This window comes from Carassius carassius, chromosome 26, assembly GCF_963082965.1.
Source record: "Carassius carassius chromosome 26, fCarCar2.1, whole genome shotgun sequence".
In the NCBI taxonomy this organism is placed as follows: Eukaryota; Metazoa; Chordata; class Actinopteri; order Cypriniformes; family Cyprinidae; genus Carassius; species Carassius carassius.
The window spans coordinates 10,867,778-10,887,674 of NC_081780.1; the positions used below are offsets into that span (position 1 = coordinate 10,867,778).

At 40.5% G+C, this 19,897-nt stretch overlaps 1 protein-coding gene and 1 long non-coding RNA gene across 2 annotated transcripts; one reads left to right on the plus strand and one right to left on the minus strand.

The window, feature by feature from the left end:
* Positions 1–528: 528 nt before the first annotated feature.
* On the plus strand, positions 529–19,426 carry LOC132105780 (plakophilin-2-like). Its single transcript, XM_059511172.1, is given in 13 exon segments — positions 529–931; positions 1,612–1,685; positions 1,985–2,589; positions 3,645–3,789; positions 12,741–12,948; positions 13,129–13,306; positions 15,082–15,199; positions 15,882–16,046; positions 16,973–17,155; positions 17,251–17,404; positions 17,501–17,693; positions 17,801–17,888; positions 19,095–19,426. Coding segments are annotated over 13 exon segments (2,466 nt in total). The 5' UTR covers positions 529–645; the 3' UTR covers positions 19,164–19,426.
* LOC132105782 (uncharacterized) lies at positions 1,908–18,288 on the minus strand. Its single transcript, XR_009423996.1, has 4 exons — positions 17,974–18,288; positions 17,516–17,630; positions 16,968–17,162; positions 1,908–2,551 (listed from the first exon to the last, which is right to left on the minus strand). It is a non-coding gene; the product is annotated as an uncharacterized LOC132105782 (long non-coding RNA).
* Positions 19,427–19,897: the final 471 nt, after the last annotated feature.

The following is a 19,897-nucleotide window of genomic DNA, read 5'->3' on the forward strand; positions in this document are numbered from 1 at the left end:
CTATCTATCTATCTATCTATCTATCTATCTATCTATCTATCTATCTATCTATCTATCTAAATTTTCAAACTTCAAGCTTTTACAATTGCCTTAAACTGTCAGGTTAGGCTTCTCAAGCCAAACCCAAAGTTTGTTCAAACACTTTAGTTAAGGTCGAGTTCTAAAGGAAGTTAATTAAAATAAGAAATGTGGTTGTTGTAGCTTTTTTTATTTTATTTTTTAATAATTTTTGAGGCGTCCTAGTGGGCCCCGGGCCCCTGGTTGAGAACCGCTAATCTATAAAAAAAAATATTCAGTACAACAGCACTCTTGGTTGTGTGATAGCTATGGGAATATAAAAAACTGGATTGTACAAATAAAACTAAATAACAAATGTTGTATGTTGGCAGAAATAGTTACCATGGCAGTATTTCACCTAAACAAACTTTCGATTATGACGTCCCTATTGTGGGCGGGACTTCAAGGTCATGGGGAGTCCGAGAGTTTATTGTTATTGCGCTAAAATGAATAATGCTGAGTCCACACTTCAATGCAAAGGGCCAACCATTCCCCAGCTTTAGCTGAGTCCAGTCCACAAAGCGTCTGTCCACCTCCACGAGCGCAGCCGGTGAATTATGCAAAAACACGATGTGTGTGAAATGACGCATGTGTAAACCACACCCTGAACACAAAGAACAAGCTCAGCGCTGCTACCACACGCCCAACAGAGACTCAAACACCTGACGCTTCATCACACCCGTCCCGATGGCGGAGGAGGCAGACTTCATGCGCTCTGTGTTGCCCGTTCACGGCGCTTTTCGCTCGGAAGACTCTTCTTTAGCTTTACCGGAGAAGGACAAACTCGCTCTCGCGGACGCACACCGGCTCAACCGACTACAGCAACAAGTGCAGCTCACTCTCTCACGGAAAAGAAAGAAACCAAAACCGCCAGGTATGTGGGATGAAACTGCATGAAATAAAAGCAAATATCTCAAAATAAGCAGTGTTTTGGTTTGGAATAGAATACAGGTGTATACATTTTTACATTAAAGGAAAAAATACGGGATGCCAGTCAAATGTTTATGGTCAGCTTGCAATGGTCCTTTGTTCTCTTAACCCTATCCTTTGGTTATTTTATATTTTATTTGTGCGTAAAGTGCAAAATCATATTAATTTATACCTTCATTTATTAAAAAAAAAAACTTTTACAACAATTACTTTGGATCTACCATGGTATCAGTGTGCTATCAAAGTGACTTTGATGTATACCACTGATTGATTATACGTGATTGTAGCTATGACTTATATTCTTGTACCGAATATTTACATATTTACAAATAATAGCCTAGCTGAAGTCCATATACAGCTATAAAAAATATATATAGAGATATGATTAAATAAATTATTATAATGTAATAACTATGTAATACATTTAACAAATGTTATAACAATGCTGCAAATAAACACTTTTTGTACTTTTTTTTTATTTGAGAAAGCTGAACCCTACCTTATTTTATCAGAACTCACTCATTCAGACGTATTTAGTAGGACTTGTAAGTGATCATGAAGAATATGTTTTCCATTGTGTTGTATTGTATGTGGTCCAATTGTATATGATTTTGGGCGTTGCAGAGTCATCTCTCTCAGACAGTCTGTCCAGCTGTCATATTTCAAGTAGTTCATCATTAGGAAGTCTGCACCTGAAGGTAAGGACAATTTTCCAGTGGGATAAAAGTTGTTTTTAAAGGGGATAGGTCACCCAAAATTAAAAATTAAGTTGCCATACAATGAAAGTGAATGGTACAGCTTTCCAGTTCCAAAAATGGACAAAAAACACCTTAAAAGTAATAATAAAAGTAGTTCGTACAATTTTTGCATCTTCTGAAGCAATTTGATGGGTTTGTGTCAGAAATGGACTAAAGCATTAGTTTATTTCCATGGTTATGGTCATTTAATATCACTAACTTAATTCATTTGAGATAATGACATGAACTATACTTTGCAGCGGACGATCTCCATCAATCATGAAGCCACAAGGTTGTCACGGATGGTTGACCGATCTCAGTGGTCAAGTACCGATCCATCTCGATTTCACAGAGGCTATGGAAGCTGTCGTTACACCTCTAAAAGGCCGGCTTTATGCTGGGGGTCCAATTCTTTCACTCTCCCCTCTGCCCCTACAGTCAACCGTTTTCATATGAACAGACTAACTTTACGTTACGCCCACTCCGAGGTTCGGTTCGCAGGCCTGTCGGCTGTCACACAGCCCTCCAGAAAGCCTGTGTTTGAGAACAATGACATGGATGATACAGATGATGTTTTTTTACCAAACACCCCACACAATGCTCCTGCAGAGAGAAACAGGATGGAGTTACAGAAGCACACCCTTCAGAGGACCCTCTGCAAGCCGAGAGAGGGGGGGTTTGGTGCTCAAGAACAATCCGAGGACATGTCCTGGCAGAGCCGCATACGGAAGCCAAGCCTGGAGTTTGTTGCAGGAAGACGACCTTCCCAGCCTGGCTCGCTGATCAGCATGGAGGAGCAGTCAGGGAGTCTGAGGAGGATAGAAAAGCTGGAGGTCAAACCACATGCAATGACAGCGTCGGCAAAGTAAGTCAGTAGTATACTTTTTACCTGTTTAATCACAGTTAAATACCCATATTGTTTGACAGTGTTATTTGAGCATTTTATAATATTACATTTAAATAAAACTATACGTTAAATTTAATAATACATTAAATTAGCATTGTAATGTACAATACATAAAACTGGTATGCTGGTTATATATATATATATATATATATTTATATATATATATATATATATATATATATATATATATATATATTTACACACACACACACACACACACACACCCACACACACCACAATATATATAATGCATTATTAAATTAATTATATATAATAAATACAAATTGCATATATTTAAATACAAGTATTATACAAGTATTAGTTTATTAGTAATTATCTTGCAACAAAAACATTAGCTTATACATTGCCCTAAAATAAAAATAAAAACTTTTCACAATTTGGTTCAGAGAACAAAATAATAATAATTATATTCTATAAAACTGAATTTAAATTAAACCTACATTAAATTAGTTTTGAATTTGTATATAATACATTATAAAGACTGGTCTGCACACTAAATGTTTACATTTAAGTTAGAGCAGGAGATAAAAGCAGGCATTTTGGCTATCTGCCTTCATCAGGGTAAAAATTCTTTGTTTCTCAATTGTTATAGAGAAAATGACAAACATCAGGTGATCATAATAAACATTGGAAAACAATAACATTAGGCAAAAAAAAGCAGTTTATAAACATTGTACCCACAATTTAAGAAAGAAGAAAAAAAAAACAGTATATAGATCATATCACGGTGAATGCACTGATTATATACATTAAAAATGTGGAGATATATAATGTATATATAATTAATTTACTTATAATAAATTAATAAATCATATATAAATACATATACCCTTGCCTTTTTAAATATACAAGTGTTAGATTACCGGTATTAGTAAATACCTTGAAACAAAGACATATACAAAAATGTACAAAGGTTTGGGCACTACTTGGACTGAACTATTTTAGTTGGAATGAACTCTGTAATATTTCTGTTGTATGTCTGTGTTTTAAAGGAAGAGCAGACAAGTTGAACTTGGTCCAGAGATGACATTAAAAGAGGCTGTAAATCTGCTTGCACAAGATAACATGGAAGCACAAATCACCGCGGCTAACTTCATACAGAACCAGTGCTTTAACAGTCCAGATGCCAAGAAAAAGGTAAGTGATACTTAACGCTAAAATGAAATATGCTAGTATGATCCACCCAAAAATGATACTCAAAGTCTAGCCTCAGTGGTTGCATTGATAACAAACACCTCAGGCAAAATGAAACGGTGAGTCATAGTACTACATGAAGAGGTGGCACTTTAATTAAGTGTAAAATGGGTGTGGAAGAAAGTGAGAGGAAAGTATTTAGTGTGGTTTACATGTTTAGAGTACAGTCAGACAGTAAATGATTAGGACGACAACATTTGACTTTAGGGTTACGTTTCTGCTGTTCATTTTAAACTTTACAAACTTGACTTAAAACATTACAAAAAACATTTAAAGCACAATTCATATTAGAAAGGAGTTGGTGCAGTCTAGTGGTTTAAGATATGAGCTTGGCATTCTTGAACTATCAACACTGAATCCTTGAGCAAACAAAAGACAGCTCAAGGGGATTTCCTGCATTCACTTTGAATCCAAGAATAGCTCATATTAAAACATTGTCCGATTAAATAATAGAATAATATATCTGAATGTTTATCCAAGATGGCGCCGCACATGGCTGCTTCAGTGCTTGGCTCTCCAGTGTTTGTACTGTTTTTGTTCGTTTTTCCTGTTTTTTGTTTAACAAACACGATCAGTTTCACCAGGGATGAACTGCTGAACATTCGGCAGAACACACCACATGATATTTTTCCGGATTTCTATTATACAGACGTTTTACTGAACATTGTTATCGGAGGAGCAGCGGCGCTGATCAAGCGCTTCAGGACGCGCAGACGGGGAAAGCGAGCGGGAGCGCTCGTCAGACTCAGGAAGCGCGGATTTCGAACGCCGTTGCCTAGCATCCATCTCGCAAATCTCCGCTCTCTACCCAACAAAACGGACGAACTCCTTTTGCTCTCTCGGACAAATAAGGATTTCTCTCACTCTGCTGCTCTGTGTTTCACGGAAACCTGGCTGAATGACGCCATACCGGACAGCGCACTCCATCTGCCGGACTTTCAGCTGTTTAGAGCGGATCGCGACGCAGAATCAACGGGGAAATCGCGCGGCGGCGGGACATGCTTTTACATCAATGAACGGTGGTGTACAGATGTAACTGTGTTAAAGAAGATGTGCTGTCCTGATCTAGAAACGCAGTTTATCAACTGCAAGCCGTTCTATTCGCCGCGGGAGTTTCACTCGCTCATTCTGGTCAGTGTTTACATTCCACCTCAAGCACATGTGAGCTCAGCTTTACAGAAACTCGCTGATCAGATCACAGACACAGAACAACAACACCCGGACTCTGTTTTAATCATTCTTGGGGACTTTAATAAAGCCAATCTCTCCCGTGAACTGCCAAAATACAGACAGCATGTTACCTGTCCCACCAGAGACAGTAATATTCTGGATCACTGTTACACCACAATAAAGGATGCATATCACTCTGTTCCACGAGCAGCTTTGGGACGTTCTGATCACTGTCTGGTTCATCTTATACCGACCTACAAGCAGAAACTTAAATCTGCTAAACCTGTAGTAAAGACTGTGAAGAGATGGACCAGCGAAACAGAGCAGGATTTACAATCTTGTTTTGACATCACAGACTGGAGCGTTTTTGAAGCTGCTACCACCGATCTGGACGAACTCACAGAGACTGTAACATCCTATATTAGTTTCTGTGAGGATATATGCATTCCTACCAGGACTTATTTAACATTCAACAATGATAAGCCATGGTTTACAGTAAAACTCAGACACCTTCGTCAGGCCAAAGAGGATGCCTACAGAAATGGGGACAGGGTCTTGTACAAACAGGCCAGGAACACACTGAACAAAGAGATTAGAGCGGCTAAAAAGACCTATGCTAAAAAGTTGGAAGACCAGTTTACTTCCAACGACTCTACTTCAGTTTGGAGAGGACTGAGAGCCATCACAAACTACAAGACACCATCCCCTTGCACTGAGGCTAATCAACGACTTGCTAACGACCTGAATGAGTTTTATTGTAGATTTGAAACCCCCAACACCCACTCTGACCATCTCCCTGCACAACCATTAACACCTCCTGCAATCCCCCTCTCCATACCTCCTGCTCTTCAAATCTGTGAAGATGATGTGCGCCAGGTCTTCAAGAAAAACAAAAGAAGAAAAGCACCAGGCCCAGATGGCGTTACACCAGCCTGTCTGAAAATCTGTGCTGACCAGCTGGCCCCCATCTTTTCACAGATCTTCAACAGATCTCTGGAGTTGTGTGAAGTGCCTTCCTGCTTCAAACGCTCCACCATAATCCCCATTCCAAAGAAACCCAAGATAACAGGACTTAACGACTACAGACCTGTGGCTCTAACGTCTGTCGTCATGAAGTCGTTTGAAAAGCTGGTTCTGGCTTATCTGAAGGACATCACTGGACCCTTACTGGACCCCCTGCAGTTTGCGTACCGAGCAAACAGGTCCGTGGATGATGCAATCAACATGGCATTGCACTTCATCCTGCAACATCTGGACAAAACAGGGACTTATGTGAGGATCCTGTTTGTGGACTTTAGTTCGGCTTTCAACACCATCATCCCAACAACCCTCCAGACCAAACTGACCCAGCTCTCTGTTCCTAGCTCTATCTGTCAGTGGATCACCAGCTTTCTGACAGATAGGCAACAGTTAGTGAGACTGGGGAAATTCATGTCAAACAGCTGCTCCACCAACACTGGTGCCCCTCAGGGATGTGTTCTCTCCCCTCTGCTCTTCTCCCTGTACACCAACGACTGCACCTCTAAAGACCCCTCTGTCAAGCTCCTGAAGTTTGCAGACGACACTACAGTCATCGGCCTCATCCAGGACGGTGACGAGTCTGCTTACAGACAGGAGGTTGAGCAGCTGGCTGTCTGGTGCAGTCTTAACAACCTGGAGCTGAACACGCTCAAAACAGTGGAGATGACTGTGGACTTTAGGAGAAACCCCCCTGCACTTTCCCCACTCACCATCATGAACAGCACTGTGGCTGCAGTGGAGTCATTCAGATTCCTGGGAACCACCATCTCTCAGGACCTGAAGTGGGACAATCACATTGGCTCCATTGTGAAAAAAGCCCAACAAAGGTTGTACTTCCTTTGCCAGCTGAGGAAGTTTAACCTGCCACAGGAGCTGCTGAAACAGTTCTACTCAGCCGTCATTGAGTCAGTCCTGTGTACTTCAATTACTGTCTGGTTTGGTTCAGCTACAAAATCAGATATCAGAAGACTACAGAGAACTGTTCGGACTGCTGAAAGGATTATTGGTGCTCCCCTGCCCACCCTCCAAGAACTGTACACATCCAGAGTGAGGAAAAGGACTCAGAAAATCACTCTGGATCCCTCACATCCAAGTCACCCCATCTTTGAACTTTTGCCATCTGGCCGGCGCCTCAGAGCCGCAAATACAAGAACAGCAAGGCACAAGAATAGTTTCTTCCCCCAGGCAATCTACCTCATGAACAGTTAAATGTTTTCCACTTAAACTTATGCTTATGCAAAAATGTGCAATATCCTTATATTTATTTGTTACCCCTCCATCCTAGAACATTCCTGCATCTCACTCGATCCTATTCCATTATCATTTATAGCACAATTGTTTATACACTTATTTATTTGACAATTTGTAATTCTCCCGTAATTGTGTTTTTTTTTTTGTTTTTTTTTTTTTTCTCTGTGTGTTGTTGTGTGTCTGTTTACTGGAAGCTTATGTCACTAAAACAAATTCCTTGTATGCGCAAGCATACTTGGCAATAAAGCTCTTTCTGATTCTGATTCTGATTCTGAATAAATATATTTTTAATAATAAGTGTTTTTATAGATGAACTTTAAGTGAGTTATAGTTATATGACAGCAAAGTTATCTATATCATAAAAATAAGGAAATTTAATATACAATATCATTCAATTACAAAATATTAAAATCTCTAAGATTTGTTAATAAACTATTTAATATATATTGTGCATTCCCTCTTTTTTGGGGCTAGTGTTACAGTTTATGATACCTGACATACCTGTATATAATTGGATTTTCTTTTCTCTTCTCAAACCAGTTTTATGTACTATTGTATGTAGATGAACTGTAATGTTAATAATCACAAAGCTACCTCCCCAGTCCACCCATATCATTTGTTAAACTGACCTGCAGTTAATTCTGAATGATTGTGGTTGTGACATTACAACTGTTAGCACATGCACACACGGCCGCCCATGCTTATATAACAACAATGATTCAGTGCTCAGCAACTTCGCCTGTCCTTATGAAAGACGCTGTGAGCTGGTATGCAGAGGTTCACAGGTCTGAAAAACACACACATACAGCATATATTTTGAAAATATGTGCATGTATTTACTGTTACAGGTTGAGGTAGTGCTAAACGTAAAACAAAAGGAAGGACGAGGATCTGGAACAAATAAGGAGTTTACTGATGATGACGGAGAGCACAGACAATATACAAGATTACATTTAGCATACATTCAATAAACACATCTACAACGATCAACATCGACATCAACAATCACGGACAAAGGAGAACTAAACAGACCAGGTATTTAAACACACAGGTGATGAGGGAACTGGGGACAGGTGAGGATCAATCAATTAACTAAAACAAGAAAAGGAAGATGACCAAATAAGGAAACCAAAAGTTCATAAACGTCACAGTTCGCCCCCTCCCGGAAAGGTGCGTCCTCGCACCGCAAGAGGAATACCAGCGGAGGGAGGGTGGGGGTTCTGGAGGCGGGCGAGGAGTAGGCCAGGAGCAGGTGACGAGGGAGCATGGAGGTAGGGACCAGGGCGGAGTGGATGGAGGGAGGAGCCAATGAGGAGCCCGGAGCAGGAGGAGCCAGATGGTCCACCAGAGACCAGCCAGGACGGAGATCCACGGTGGAGTCGACGGCGGGAGGAGCCACGGTGGAGAAGCGGCCGACGACACCAGGGGGCCGACAGGAGGAGACTGCACCGGTGGGTGAGGAGCCCAAGATGGAGCAGCACAGCCGCAGAGCCAGGGTGTCGTCGAGGATCCGGAGGGCCTAGGTGGAGCAGAAGGCTCTGGCGACCAAGGCGGAGGCGGGGTCCTGGAAGACCGCTGTGGAGCCGGAGTGACGGAGGATGATGGTGGAACCAGAGGGAAGGAGGAGCCTGACAGAGCCGGAGGGATGGAGTGACGAGGTGGAACCAGAGGAGTGGAGTCCCGAGGCGGCGGATGGTCGACGACTGACCAAGGTGGAGCCGGAGGGACGAAGGAGCCCGGTGGAGCAGGGGGGATGACAGGCCACGGTGGAGACGAGGGAGCTAGGAGCCAAGGCGGAGCCGCTGGGTCGAAGGACCGAGGAGGAGTCCAGGGCTCGGAGGCTGGAGGCGGAGACAGGGCCTTAACATGCCAAGGCGGAGCTGGAGACTGGCAGTCCAGCGGCGAACCATCGCGCCCTGATGGCGCGGACTGAGGGTGAGCTGCAGGACTGACTGGCACCAGCGGAGATGAGGTCGATGAACGGGCTGGTCTAAGAGGAGGAGAGAGAGGAATGATGGGAGGAAACACAGGAGGATCAGGGCTGGACAGAACCAGCGGAAGTGGAGCAAAGGGACTGGCAGGTCTAGGAGGAGGTGGGAGAGGGAGGCTGGGAGGGAGTACAGGAGACACAGAAAATTCAGAGCTGGGCGGAACCAGCGGAGACATAGGAAATTCCGAGCTGGGCGGAACCAGCGGAGACATAGGAAATTCAGAGCTGGGCGGAACCAGAGGAGACATAGGAAATTCAGACCTGAGCGGAACCAGCGGAGACATAGGAAATTCAGAGCTGGGCGGAACCAGCGGAGACATAGGAAATTCAGAACTGGACGGAACCAGCGGAGAGACAGAAAATTCATAGCTGGGCGGAACCAGCGGAGAGACAGAAAATTCATAGCTGGGCGGAACCAGCGGAGAAACAGAAAATTCATGGCTGGGCGGAACCAGCGGAGAAACAGAAGATTCAGGTTCGGGCAGAACCAGCAGAGAAACAAAATTCAGGGCTGGGCGGAACCAGCGGAGAAACAGAAAATTCATAGCTGGGCGGAACCAGTGGAAAAACAGAAAATTCAGGGCTGGGCGGAACCAGCGGAGAAACAGAAAATTCATAGCTGGGCGGAACCAGCGGAGAAACAGAAAATTCAGGGCTGGACGGAACCAGGGGAAATGGAGCAGAGGAGCTGACTGGAGGAGGTAGGAGTGGGAGACTGAGAGGGTATACAAGGGGATCAGGGCTGGATGGAACCAGCGGAAAAACAGGGGGTACAGGAATTACCTCCATAGACCAGTAAATTAGATCCAGAAGTTGCTCCATATTTTTTCCCGAGATCGGATACAGCTCACCCTCAGTCGCAGGAGTGTGGGCAGGGCTTTCCTCCACGCCCTCGATCTCCACGAGGACTCCCACGATGCACGGTGTTGCCGGCTCACACACCTGGTCAGTCGCGCTCTCGACGTCCTGAATCGGCTCGGGCTCTGCGGCTGCGGTGGGCTCTGGCTCCGTGTTGCGAGATGGTGGCTGGCTGGTCTCTGGGTCAGGAGTGGGGCTGGAGATATCGTCCTCGGCGGTGCAGATGGTCCATGACGATCCATTTTTCTCCAGCACCCACTCCACAAAAGCGGCGAAATCCTCTCGGGGACCGTTCGCTGGTAGGCGTGCCTTACTCCGCTCGCTCAGGCCGGTGTAGAAAAAGTAAGAGAGCGAGCGGTCGGGGAAGTTAGTAAGGCACGCCAGATCTAAAAAGTCCCCGGTGTGGTCCTCCAGCGAATGGACCAGTTGCTCCAGGCATAGGAGACGGACTGCTGGGATGGCCATTCCGGGAGAGGAGAAAAACAAAGCAAAAAATAAATGAAAGAAAAAACGCCGCTAAAATAAACTATACTGTTTAGGTCCGTGATTCTGTTACAGGTTGAGGTAGTGCTAAACATAAAGCAAAAGGAAGGACGAGGATCTGGAACAAATAAGGAGTTTACTGATGATGACGGAGAGCACAGACAATATACAAGATTACATTTAGCATACATTCAATAAACACATCTACAACGATCAACATCGACATCAACAATCACGGACAAGGGAGAACTAAACAGACCAGGTATTTAAACACACAGGTGATGAGGGAACTGGGGACAGGTGAGGATCAATCAATTAACTAAAACAAGAAAAGGAAGATGACCAAATAAGGAAACCAAAAGTTCATAAACGTGACATTTACATGCGTTTGTTTATATTCATATAATTTATATATTATAAATATATTTAATATGCACTTACCGGCCACTTTATAAGGTACACCTGTTCAATTGCTTGGTAACACAAATTGCTAATCAGCCAATCACATGGCAGCAACTTAGTGCATTTAGGAATCTAGATGTGGTGAAGACGACTTGCTGAAGTTCAAAACCGAGCATCAGAATGGGGAAGAAAGGGGATATAAGTGAGTTGAACATGGAATGGTTGTTGGTGCCAGACGAGCTGGTCTAAGTATTTCAAAAACTGCTGATCTACTGGGATTTTCATGCACAACCATCTCTAGGATTTACAGAGAATGGTCCGAAAAAGAGAACATATCCAGTGAGTGGCAGTTGTGTGGATAAAAAATGCCTTGTTGGTGTCAGGTCAGAGGAGAATGGGCTGGTTAGAGATGATAGAAAGGCAACAGTAACTCAAATAACCACTCGTTACAACCAAGGTATGCAGAATATTACCTCTGAACACACAACACATCAAACCCTGAAGCAGTTACAGCAGCAGAAGACCACAACGGGTGCCGCTCCTGTCAGCTAAGAACAGGAAACAGAGGCTATAATTTACACAGGCTCACCAAAATTGGACAATAGAAGATTGGAAAAATATTGCCTGGTCTGATGAGTCTTGATTTCTGCTGCAACATTCAGATGGTAGGGTCAGAATTTGGCATAAAGAACATGAAAGCATGGGTCCATCCTGCCTTGTCTCAATGGTTCAGGCTGGTGGTGGTGGTGTAATGGTGTGGGGGATATTCTCTTGGCACCCTTTGGGCCCTTTAGAAACAATTGAGCATTGTTTAAACACCACAGCCTACCTGAGTATTGCTGCTGTCCATCTCCATGCCTTTATGACTACAGTGTACCCATCTTCTGATGGCTACTTCCAGCAGGATAATGCACCATGTCACAAAGCTCAAATCATCTCCGACTGGTTTCTTGAACATGACAATGAGCTCACTTTACTCAAATGGCCTCCACAGTCACCAGATCTCAATCCAATAGAGCAGCTTTGGGATGTGGTGGAACGGGAGATTCGCATCATGGATGTGCAGCTGACCAACTGCATGATGTTATCATGTCAATATGGAACAAAATCTCTGAGGAATCATTCCAACACCTTGTTGAATCTATGCCACGTAGAATTAAGGCAGTTCTGAAGGTGAAACGGGGTCCAACCCAGTACTAGCAAGGTGTACCTAATAAAGTGTTTAGTGAGTGTAAAAACATAACATATTTTTCTTAAATATATACATGCATGTGCATGTATTTATATATACATAATTAACAGATGTAGTACACAGACATATATCATGTAAACAAAAACTTTTATTTTGGATGCAATTAATCACGATTAATCGTTTTACAGCATTATTTAAAAAGTATTAAAACAGAAAACAGTTATTGTAATAATGATTTGTAATATTACAGTTTTTACAGTATTTTTGATCAAACAAATGCAGCTTATAGCATAAAAAACTTAATTCAAAAACATAAAAAATCCTAGTGACCACAAACATTTAAACACTATTATATTGAGATAAAGGTAAAGTAGCAAAAACAGGCTGTTTAATTCTAAAGGTCAGAGAGATGCTGGAAAATGGTCATAAAAAATTTGGTCCAAGAACCTTGACTACCAGAATACAAAATTGCAGAATTTGACCTATTTAAATTGAGGTTTCTTATTTTAGCGTGTTCCATCTGTTCAGGTACTTTATCTTCAAGGCATCCCAAAGCTGCTGAAGCTCATGCAGAATGAAAGCGAGGAGCTGCAACGGGCTGCTGTCGGCGCACTCCGAAATATTGTTTTCGAAAACAATGAGAACAAAATGGAAGTCAAAGACTGTGAGGGGCTTCCATTGATCCTGAGACTGCTCAAGAAGAACCGAGACATCGAGACCCGACGGCAGCTCACTGGTAAAGGATTCATTAGAGTATTTAACATTTTCACCATAATATATTTAATTTCATTACGCAGTCAAACTTGGCTCCACTTTAGATGATCCAGCTAAAACTCACAATATAAGAAAACATCCAGATCTTGAACGTGTGAGCTCTGGCCTCCCACTAATCTTGCAGATGTTATTCTCTCTCCAGGGCTGCTGTGGAATCTGTCTTCTCATGACCTCTTGAAAGAGCAGCTCGCTAAAGATGCGGCCAAACCTCTCACAGATAGTGTGCTGGTGCCCTGCTCAGGCATTTCTGAAGGGGAAGACCCCAAGTTGGAACTCCTTGCTGACCCTGACATTTTCTACAACACTACTGGCTGCCTGAGGTATTTCCAACTTAAAGAGAAAATACAACAGGTTTTAAATGAAGCATATTTATTTTGATAAGCCAGGCCACTCTTAGTGCTACAACTGCCAAAGTTATACATATACATTATTCTAATATACAGTACTGTGTGTATACAAATATTTGGGGACAGCAAGTTTTAAAGAAATTAATATTTGTATTCAGCAAGACAGCAACAAAAGATTTCTAAAAGATCACCAAATCAGCATATCAGAATGATTTCTGAAGGGTCATGTGACACTGAAGACTAGAGTAATAGTGTCATCATAGGAATATATTACATTTTAAAATATATTAAAACAGAACATAGTTATTTTCAATTATAATCATATTCACTAGTGCTGTAAAATGATTAATGGCGAATAAAGTTTTTGTTTACATAATATATGCATGTGTACTGTGTATTACATGGGGAAGGGAGATGGGGAAGTCGTGGCCTAATGGTTAGAGAGTCGGACTCCCAATCGAAAGGTTGTGAGTTCGAGTCCCGGGCCGGCAGGAATTGTGGGTGGGGGGAGTGCATGTACAGTTCTCTCTCCACCTTCAATACCACGACTTAGGTGCCCTTGAGCAAGGCATTGAACCCCCAACTGCTCCCCGGGCGCCGCAGCATAAATGGCTGCCCACTGCTCCGGGTGTGTGCTCACAGTGTGTGTGTGTGTGTTCACTGCTCTGTGTGTGTGTGCACTTCGGATGGGTTAAATGCAGAGCACAAATTCTGAGTATGGGTCACCATACTTGGCTGAATGTCACGTCACTTTCATTAGGGTTGTGCCGATAGACGATAGTATTGTGTATCGACGATCGTCAGAGATATCGACATAAGCAGAATTCTCTGTCGATAGTCAAGGCGATATTAGGCTCATTTTCCTATTAATGTATTAGATTATAGTAATAATAACTTTTATTTTTATTTTTATTAGGCTGCTTATTATAATTCGGCTTTTAAACTGCCCAGCTATTTCACTTAATTTCACTGCCCGCATTTCACACACACACCTCGCACGCGCAGGAGGATTAGAGCATGTAGTTGGTGAAGTTGTAACGCTTTGACTCGGACGTGCGATATGACAGTTGCGTACGACTATGTATGAACTAGCTGTTTTAAATAGCTACAGTATTTTTATATTTAACGTTAGTTAAATCAGTCAGTATGTTTGAAAGTATTTTTTTTTTTTGATTATTGCTTGATTATGCTCTCTCTCTCGCACCTGCGCAGTTTAAAACACCCAATAGTCATGCTATGACAAGAACAAAGAGTCTCTCTCAGGCTGACGATATGACGATTTGAAAAATGACCATATCGCCCGACACTACTGTGTATATTTATTATGTATATATAAGTACACACACGTACAGTATATATATTTGGAAAATATTGACATGCATTTACATATATATATTTATATTCATATAATTTATATTATATATAAATATATTTAATATACAAACATAACAGATTTTTTCTGAAATATATACATGCATGTGTGTGTATTTATATATAAATAATAAATATACACAGTACACACACATATATTATGTAAACAAACATTATTATCATCTATGCAATTAATCATTTGACAGCACTAATATTTACTGTTTTTTCTGTATTTTTTTTATTTAAAATGTTGGTACACCTTTCTGGGTATAACTGAGTAGATATTTTTATATTCACTTATTTATTTAGAAAATTGCACTCTCCATTGCATTTCTACATGAAAGTAATAATAATTGTATTTATTTATTTTTCTTTAGAAATTTGAGTTCAGCTGGTCCAGATGGACGTAAAGCCATGCGAGACTGTGAGGGTCTCATTGAGTCCATCATCTATTATATCCGTGGTAGCATTGCAGACTACAAACCTGATGATAAGGTAAAGAGCTACTCACATTAGATCCCCATCTTTATCAACAACAACAGTGTGTCTTTAATTTGTGTCAATATAATTATTAAAGGAGTCAGAAATGTTCCTTGATCTTTGAAGATAAAAGACCTTGATGTTCCTGTACAATGAAAATGTTTAGATTTCAAAACACAAAATGTGGTAGCACTTTATTTTACAGTCCTGTTCCTCATGTACATACTATGTACTTATTATAGTAATTACAATAACTAGGTACTAACCCTGAACCTACCCCTAAACCTAACCCTAGCCCATGTAGTTACCTTGTATTACCAGAACATTCTTAGATAAATACACTGTAAGTACACTATAAGTACATGAAAGTACACGTACTGTAAAATAAAGTGCAACCCAAAATGTCCTCCCCATTGGGAAAATTATTTATTCAAACTAAAAAAAATTCTAAAATGATTCATTCTGAATGCTCAGAACTTTGTGACACAGATGAATGCATAAACGTGACCGTCCAAATTTACTTCAGTGATACCTATTGTGTGATAAGAAACTATGCCTCTCAGCCTCCTTGAGGTATCAAGGAGAAAGCCAGATATTATGTTTTGTATAATGTTTTATTGTCTAATATGATCCTGGAGTGATTATTCCGACTTGTGAACAATTTATAATAATTTAATGATTAATTCTTGTTTTCCAGGCCACAGAAAACTGTGTGTGCATCCTGCACAATCTTTCTTATCGATTTGATTGTGAGTTGCCTCGTGTGGATTCCCCAGTGGTACAACAGCCCAAACAAAATCACAAAGCAGAAACTAGCAACCCTGGCTGTTTCATCCTCAACAGTCCCAAAAACTCTGAGGAGGTTAGTGTTACACTGTAGACTAGACAAAGAGTTTGTTGAAATGTCTTATTTACCGTCAAGCCATCCCAGAGGTAGATGAGTGTGTTTCTTCACCAGAACAGACTTGGAGATGTTTAGTAGTGAATCACCAATGGATTTGGAGAAATTCATCATCATTTGTTAACCAATGGATGCTCTTTAATGAATAGATGCCATCAGAATGAGAGTCCAAACATGACAATAATCCACAAGCAATTCACACGACAGTCCATCAATAAGTGAAAATCTGCTTGTTTGTAAGATTCAAATACATCAATATGGCAATTTAACTTTAAACCAATTTTTTGAGTCCATAATCCATAATAACACTTCCTCCAGTTAAAGAGTCCATCTCTTGTTGTTCTCTCATATCAAAATACATACAATTGTCTAGAACTGTTTTAGCTTGTAAATGTGCTTGATCTGCGCACATTTCTCTCCTGATTATGACGAGATGACTTTAAAATATTATGGATAGGGGACTTTTAGCTGGAAGCAATAGTAAAAACATCTTTATGATGGATTTGTTTATCAAAAACATGCAGCTTTTTGCTTCACGTCATTTATCAATGGACAGGAGTCGCGTGAATTACTTGTGGATTATTGTGTTTTACCATTTTTTATCATTTGTTTGGACGCTTATTCCGATGGCACCCATTCACTTTAGAGGATCCATTGATGAGCAAGTGATGTAATGCTGAATTTCTCCATATCTGTACCAATGACGAAACAAACTCATTTTGGATGTCTTTCAAAAATTCGAACTGGAATGATTTATTTAAGGAAAATGTATGCCTTGACTTTTTTCTGTTGAGTATTCAAACTGACCAAAATCTCTAAAGCAAATGTACTGGCGTCAAACACAAATTGACCTCATATGTGGCATCATATGTTGTGACTCACCTCAGGCTCAGGAAGCAGATGAAGACTATCCATTACTTGAGGAGAACGGCAGCCCTCAGGGTGTAGAGTGGCTCTGGAGCGCCATCACCGTCCGCATGTATCTCTCTCTCATTGCTGTCAGCACAAACCAGCACACAAAGGTGGCATCCATCGGAGCGCTGCAGAACCTCACAGCTTGTTCTGGAGAGGTATGATCTAGAAATGAATCTCAGTAAAATAACTATAACCAGCACTGACTTCACATCACATTCAGGCTTCTATTAATGTCTTTTATCTCCATTAGACATCCCAAGCCATCGGACACTTCATTGTGCAAAAAGAAGGAGGTCTATCGCAGGTGAAAAAGATGCTACAAGAAGGAGAGAAGGAAGAGATCAGAATATCTGTGTCACTGCTAAAAAACATCTCTCGTTACAGAGAACTGCATGCAGATATTGGTGAGCTGCCATTTTTTAACAATACGCACAATAACGGCACATGTCTGTGCCAGGCAGACGGGTGAATAAACAAATGGTTTATGAACATCTCTACAGTTAAACAGGTGTTACCTGAGCTGGTTTCCATCCTGCCAAACTCTGACCGAAGTGTTGAGCAGCCTATAGAGGTCACAGTGATGATCTGTCACATTCTCATCAATCTGAGCCATGCATCTGTATCGAACACCTGTGCCATCACAAACCAAGGAGCGTTACCCAAGATCGTCAGCATCAGCACTAAAGACAACGGGTATAGATTTATTTTCAGGAAAGCCAGACTTTCAGTTATGGGATGTATGATAAAACTATTTTATGTGACTCGTTTAATTCATAGTTTTAATTCTCAATTTAATCTAGGTTTGGACCCACACGTGCGGGCCAGGCGGCTTGTATTTTACTTCATACACTATGGAGGCATTCAGAGCTGCATAGCATTTTCAAAAAGGTGAAATGTTTGCACAGTAATGAAGTAATAAGAGGTTATTACTTTCTGTTAATAACAAATAAATAATCAAGCAGTGCATTCTAACCAATAGTCGAAGAAGATCAGTTTAGGGCAGCTACTCAACATATTAACAGTGTTTACAATGAAGAAATGAAGAAATTCAGTTAACTGTTGGAAGGCATGACAAAATTAATAGAAATAAATGTAGTAGTTAGTGTACATGTACATCGATTGTGACACTAATGCAATGAAGCAAATTTGTGTCATTTCACATAATTTCCTGATCTCATTATTCTGCCTCACCTTGTCCTCGTCATTAATGCCTTACTCCCTTTTTCTCCCATCTATAAAAAGGCAAAAATTACAATACTTATGTAAGAAATGGTCAGAAAGATGCAAAGATTTATTAATTTATATATTTTAAAAAATGTGTGTGTGTGTGTGTGTGTGTGTGTGTGTGTGTGTGTGTGTGTGTGTGTGTGTGTATATGTGTGTGTGTATATATATATATATATATGTGTGTGTATATGTGACCCTGGACCACAGATCAGTCTTAAGTCGCTGGGGTATATTTGTAGCAATAGCCAACAATCCATTTTATGCGTCAAAATTATAGATTTTTCTTTTATGCCAAAAATCATTAGGATATTTGGTGAAGATCATGCTCCATGAAGATATTTTGTAAATTTCCTACTGTACATACATCAAAACTTAATTTTTGTTTAGTAATATGAATTGCTAAAAACTTCATTTGGACAACTGTAAGGTGATTTTCTAAATATTTAGATTTTTTTGCACCCTCAGATTCTAGATAGATGTATCTCGGCCAAATATTGTCCGATCCTAACACACCATACATCAAAGGAAATATTATTTATTCAGCTTTCAGATTCATCAGATTATCCCTAAAGACTGGTTTTGTGGTCCAGAGTCACATACATACATATCTCAAGACCACTGGAAGCCTGGTTCTTCATTGGGATGTGGGCGTGTTTTTAATTAAGGAATGTCCAGATTTTTGTTGTTTCATCTTATTTTTAAGCACGTTTGGTCTTATTTTAAATAATTTCAAGTCATCATTTGGCTTCCCTCAGTTTGTGGCCTCCTGGTTGAGAACTGATCTAGAGAACCAATTGACATGTTTCAGATTTTGCTTTCACTGCATGTATATTTACTCTTGTCCTCTGATTCTTTATTCTACGGCAGGCTGGTTACAGGAAAACTGACTTCATAAACAACAGGACAGTGAAGGTTGTAAAATCAGTTCGCGATTAATGGGATCCAGAAATCTACTGCAATGAACAAGGCTTTTCACCTGCTTTTTTAGGAAATATAAAGAAAATGGTGCTAAAACATGGCTTTTGTGCGTGTTTGTATATGTGCTTTGTATTAATTTAATACTTAATAGTTTTCAATGTGTTTCAATTAAACGATAATAGTAATGTCTGTCCATTTTATTTATTTTTTTACTGACCTTTTTAAGATTTTTACTGCCTCTGGTCTGTTTACACTGATATTAAAAGCATTTTCATCAACAATCAGCTTTTTGTTTGTTTATTTGTTTTTATTTTGCTGTAGGTAAGGCCACTTCCAAGTCTTGTGTAGTAAAACGGTGTCTAATTTTTTTTAATTAATTTTATATGAATGAATGACTATATTTCTCTAGTCACTTGAGGGGTTAATGTCTGTTTGTTTAGTTGCCATGGTTCTGTTTGAATACAGCATGTCCTCAACGCTTTAGTAAACACGGTTTTCTTTTAAACCTCAAAGCATTTCTGAATCAGGAAGTGATTTGAAGTCTTTTGAATAATAACAAATCATAACAATCCTCAATGGGAGGGATTAAGCGAACGATCGAATTCGCTTTACGTTATCGACAGAATCAGAACTCAATTAAATAGTTCGAATAAAACTGACATATGCATTCATCGACAGTAAATTAATAATGTTTTATGCATTGTTACTTTGTAAAGTAGTTTTTATGTCCTTTTACGTCACATCCGTAAACA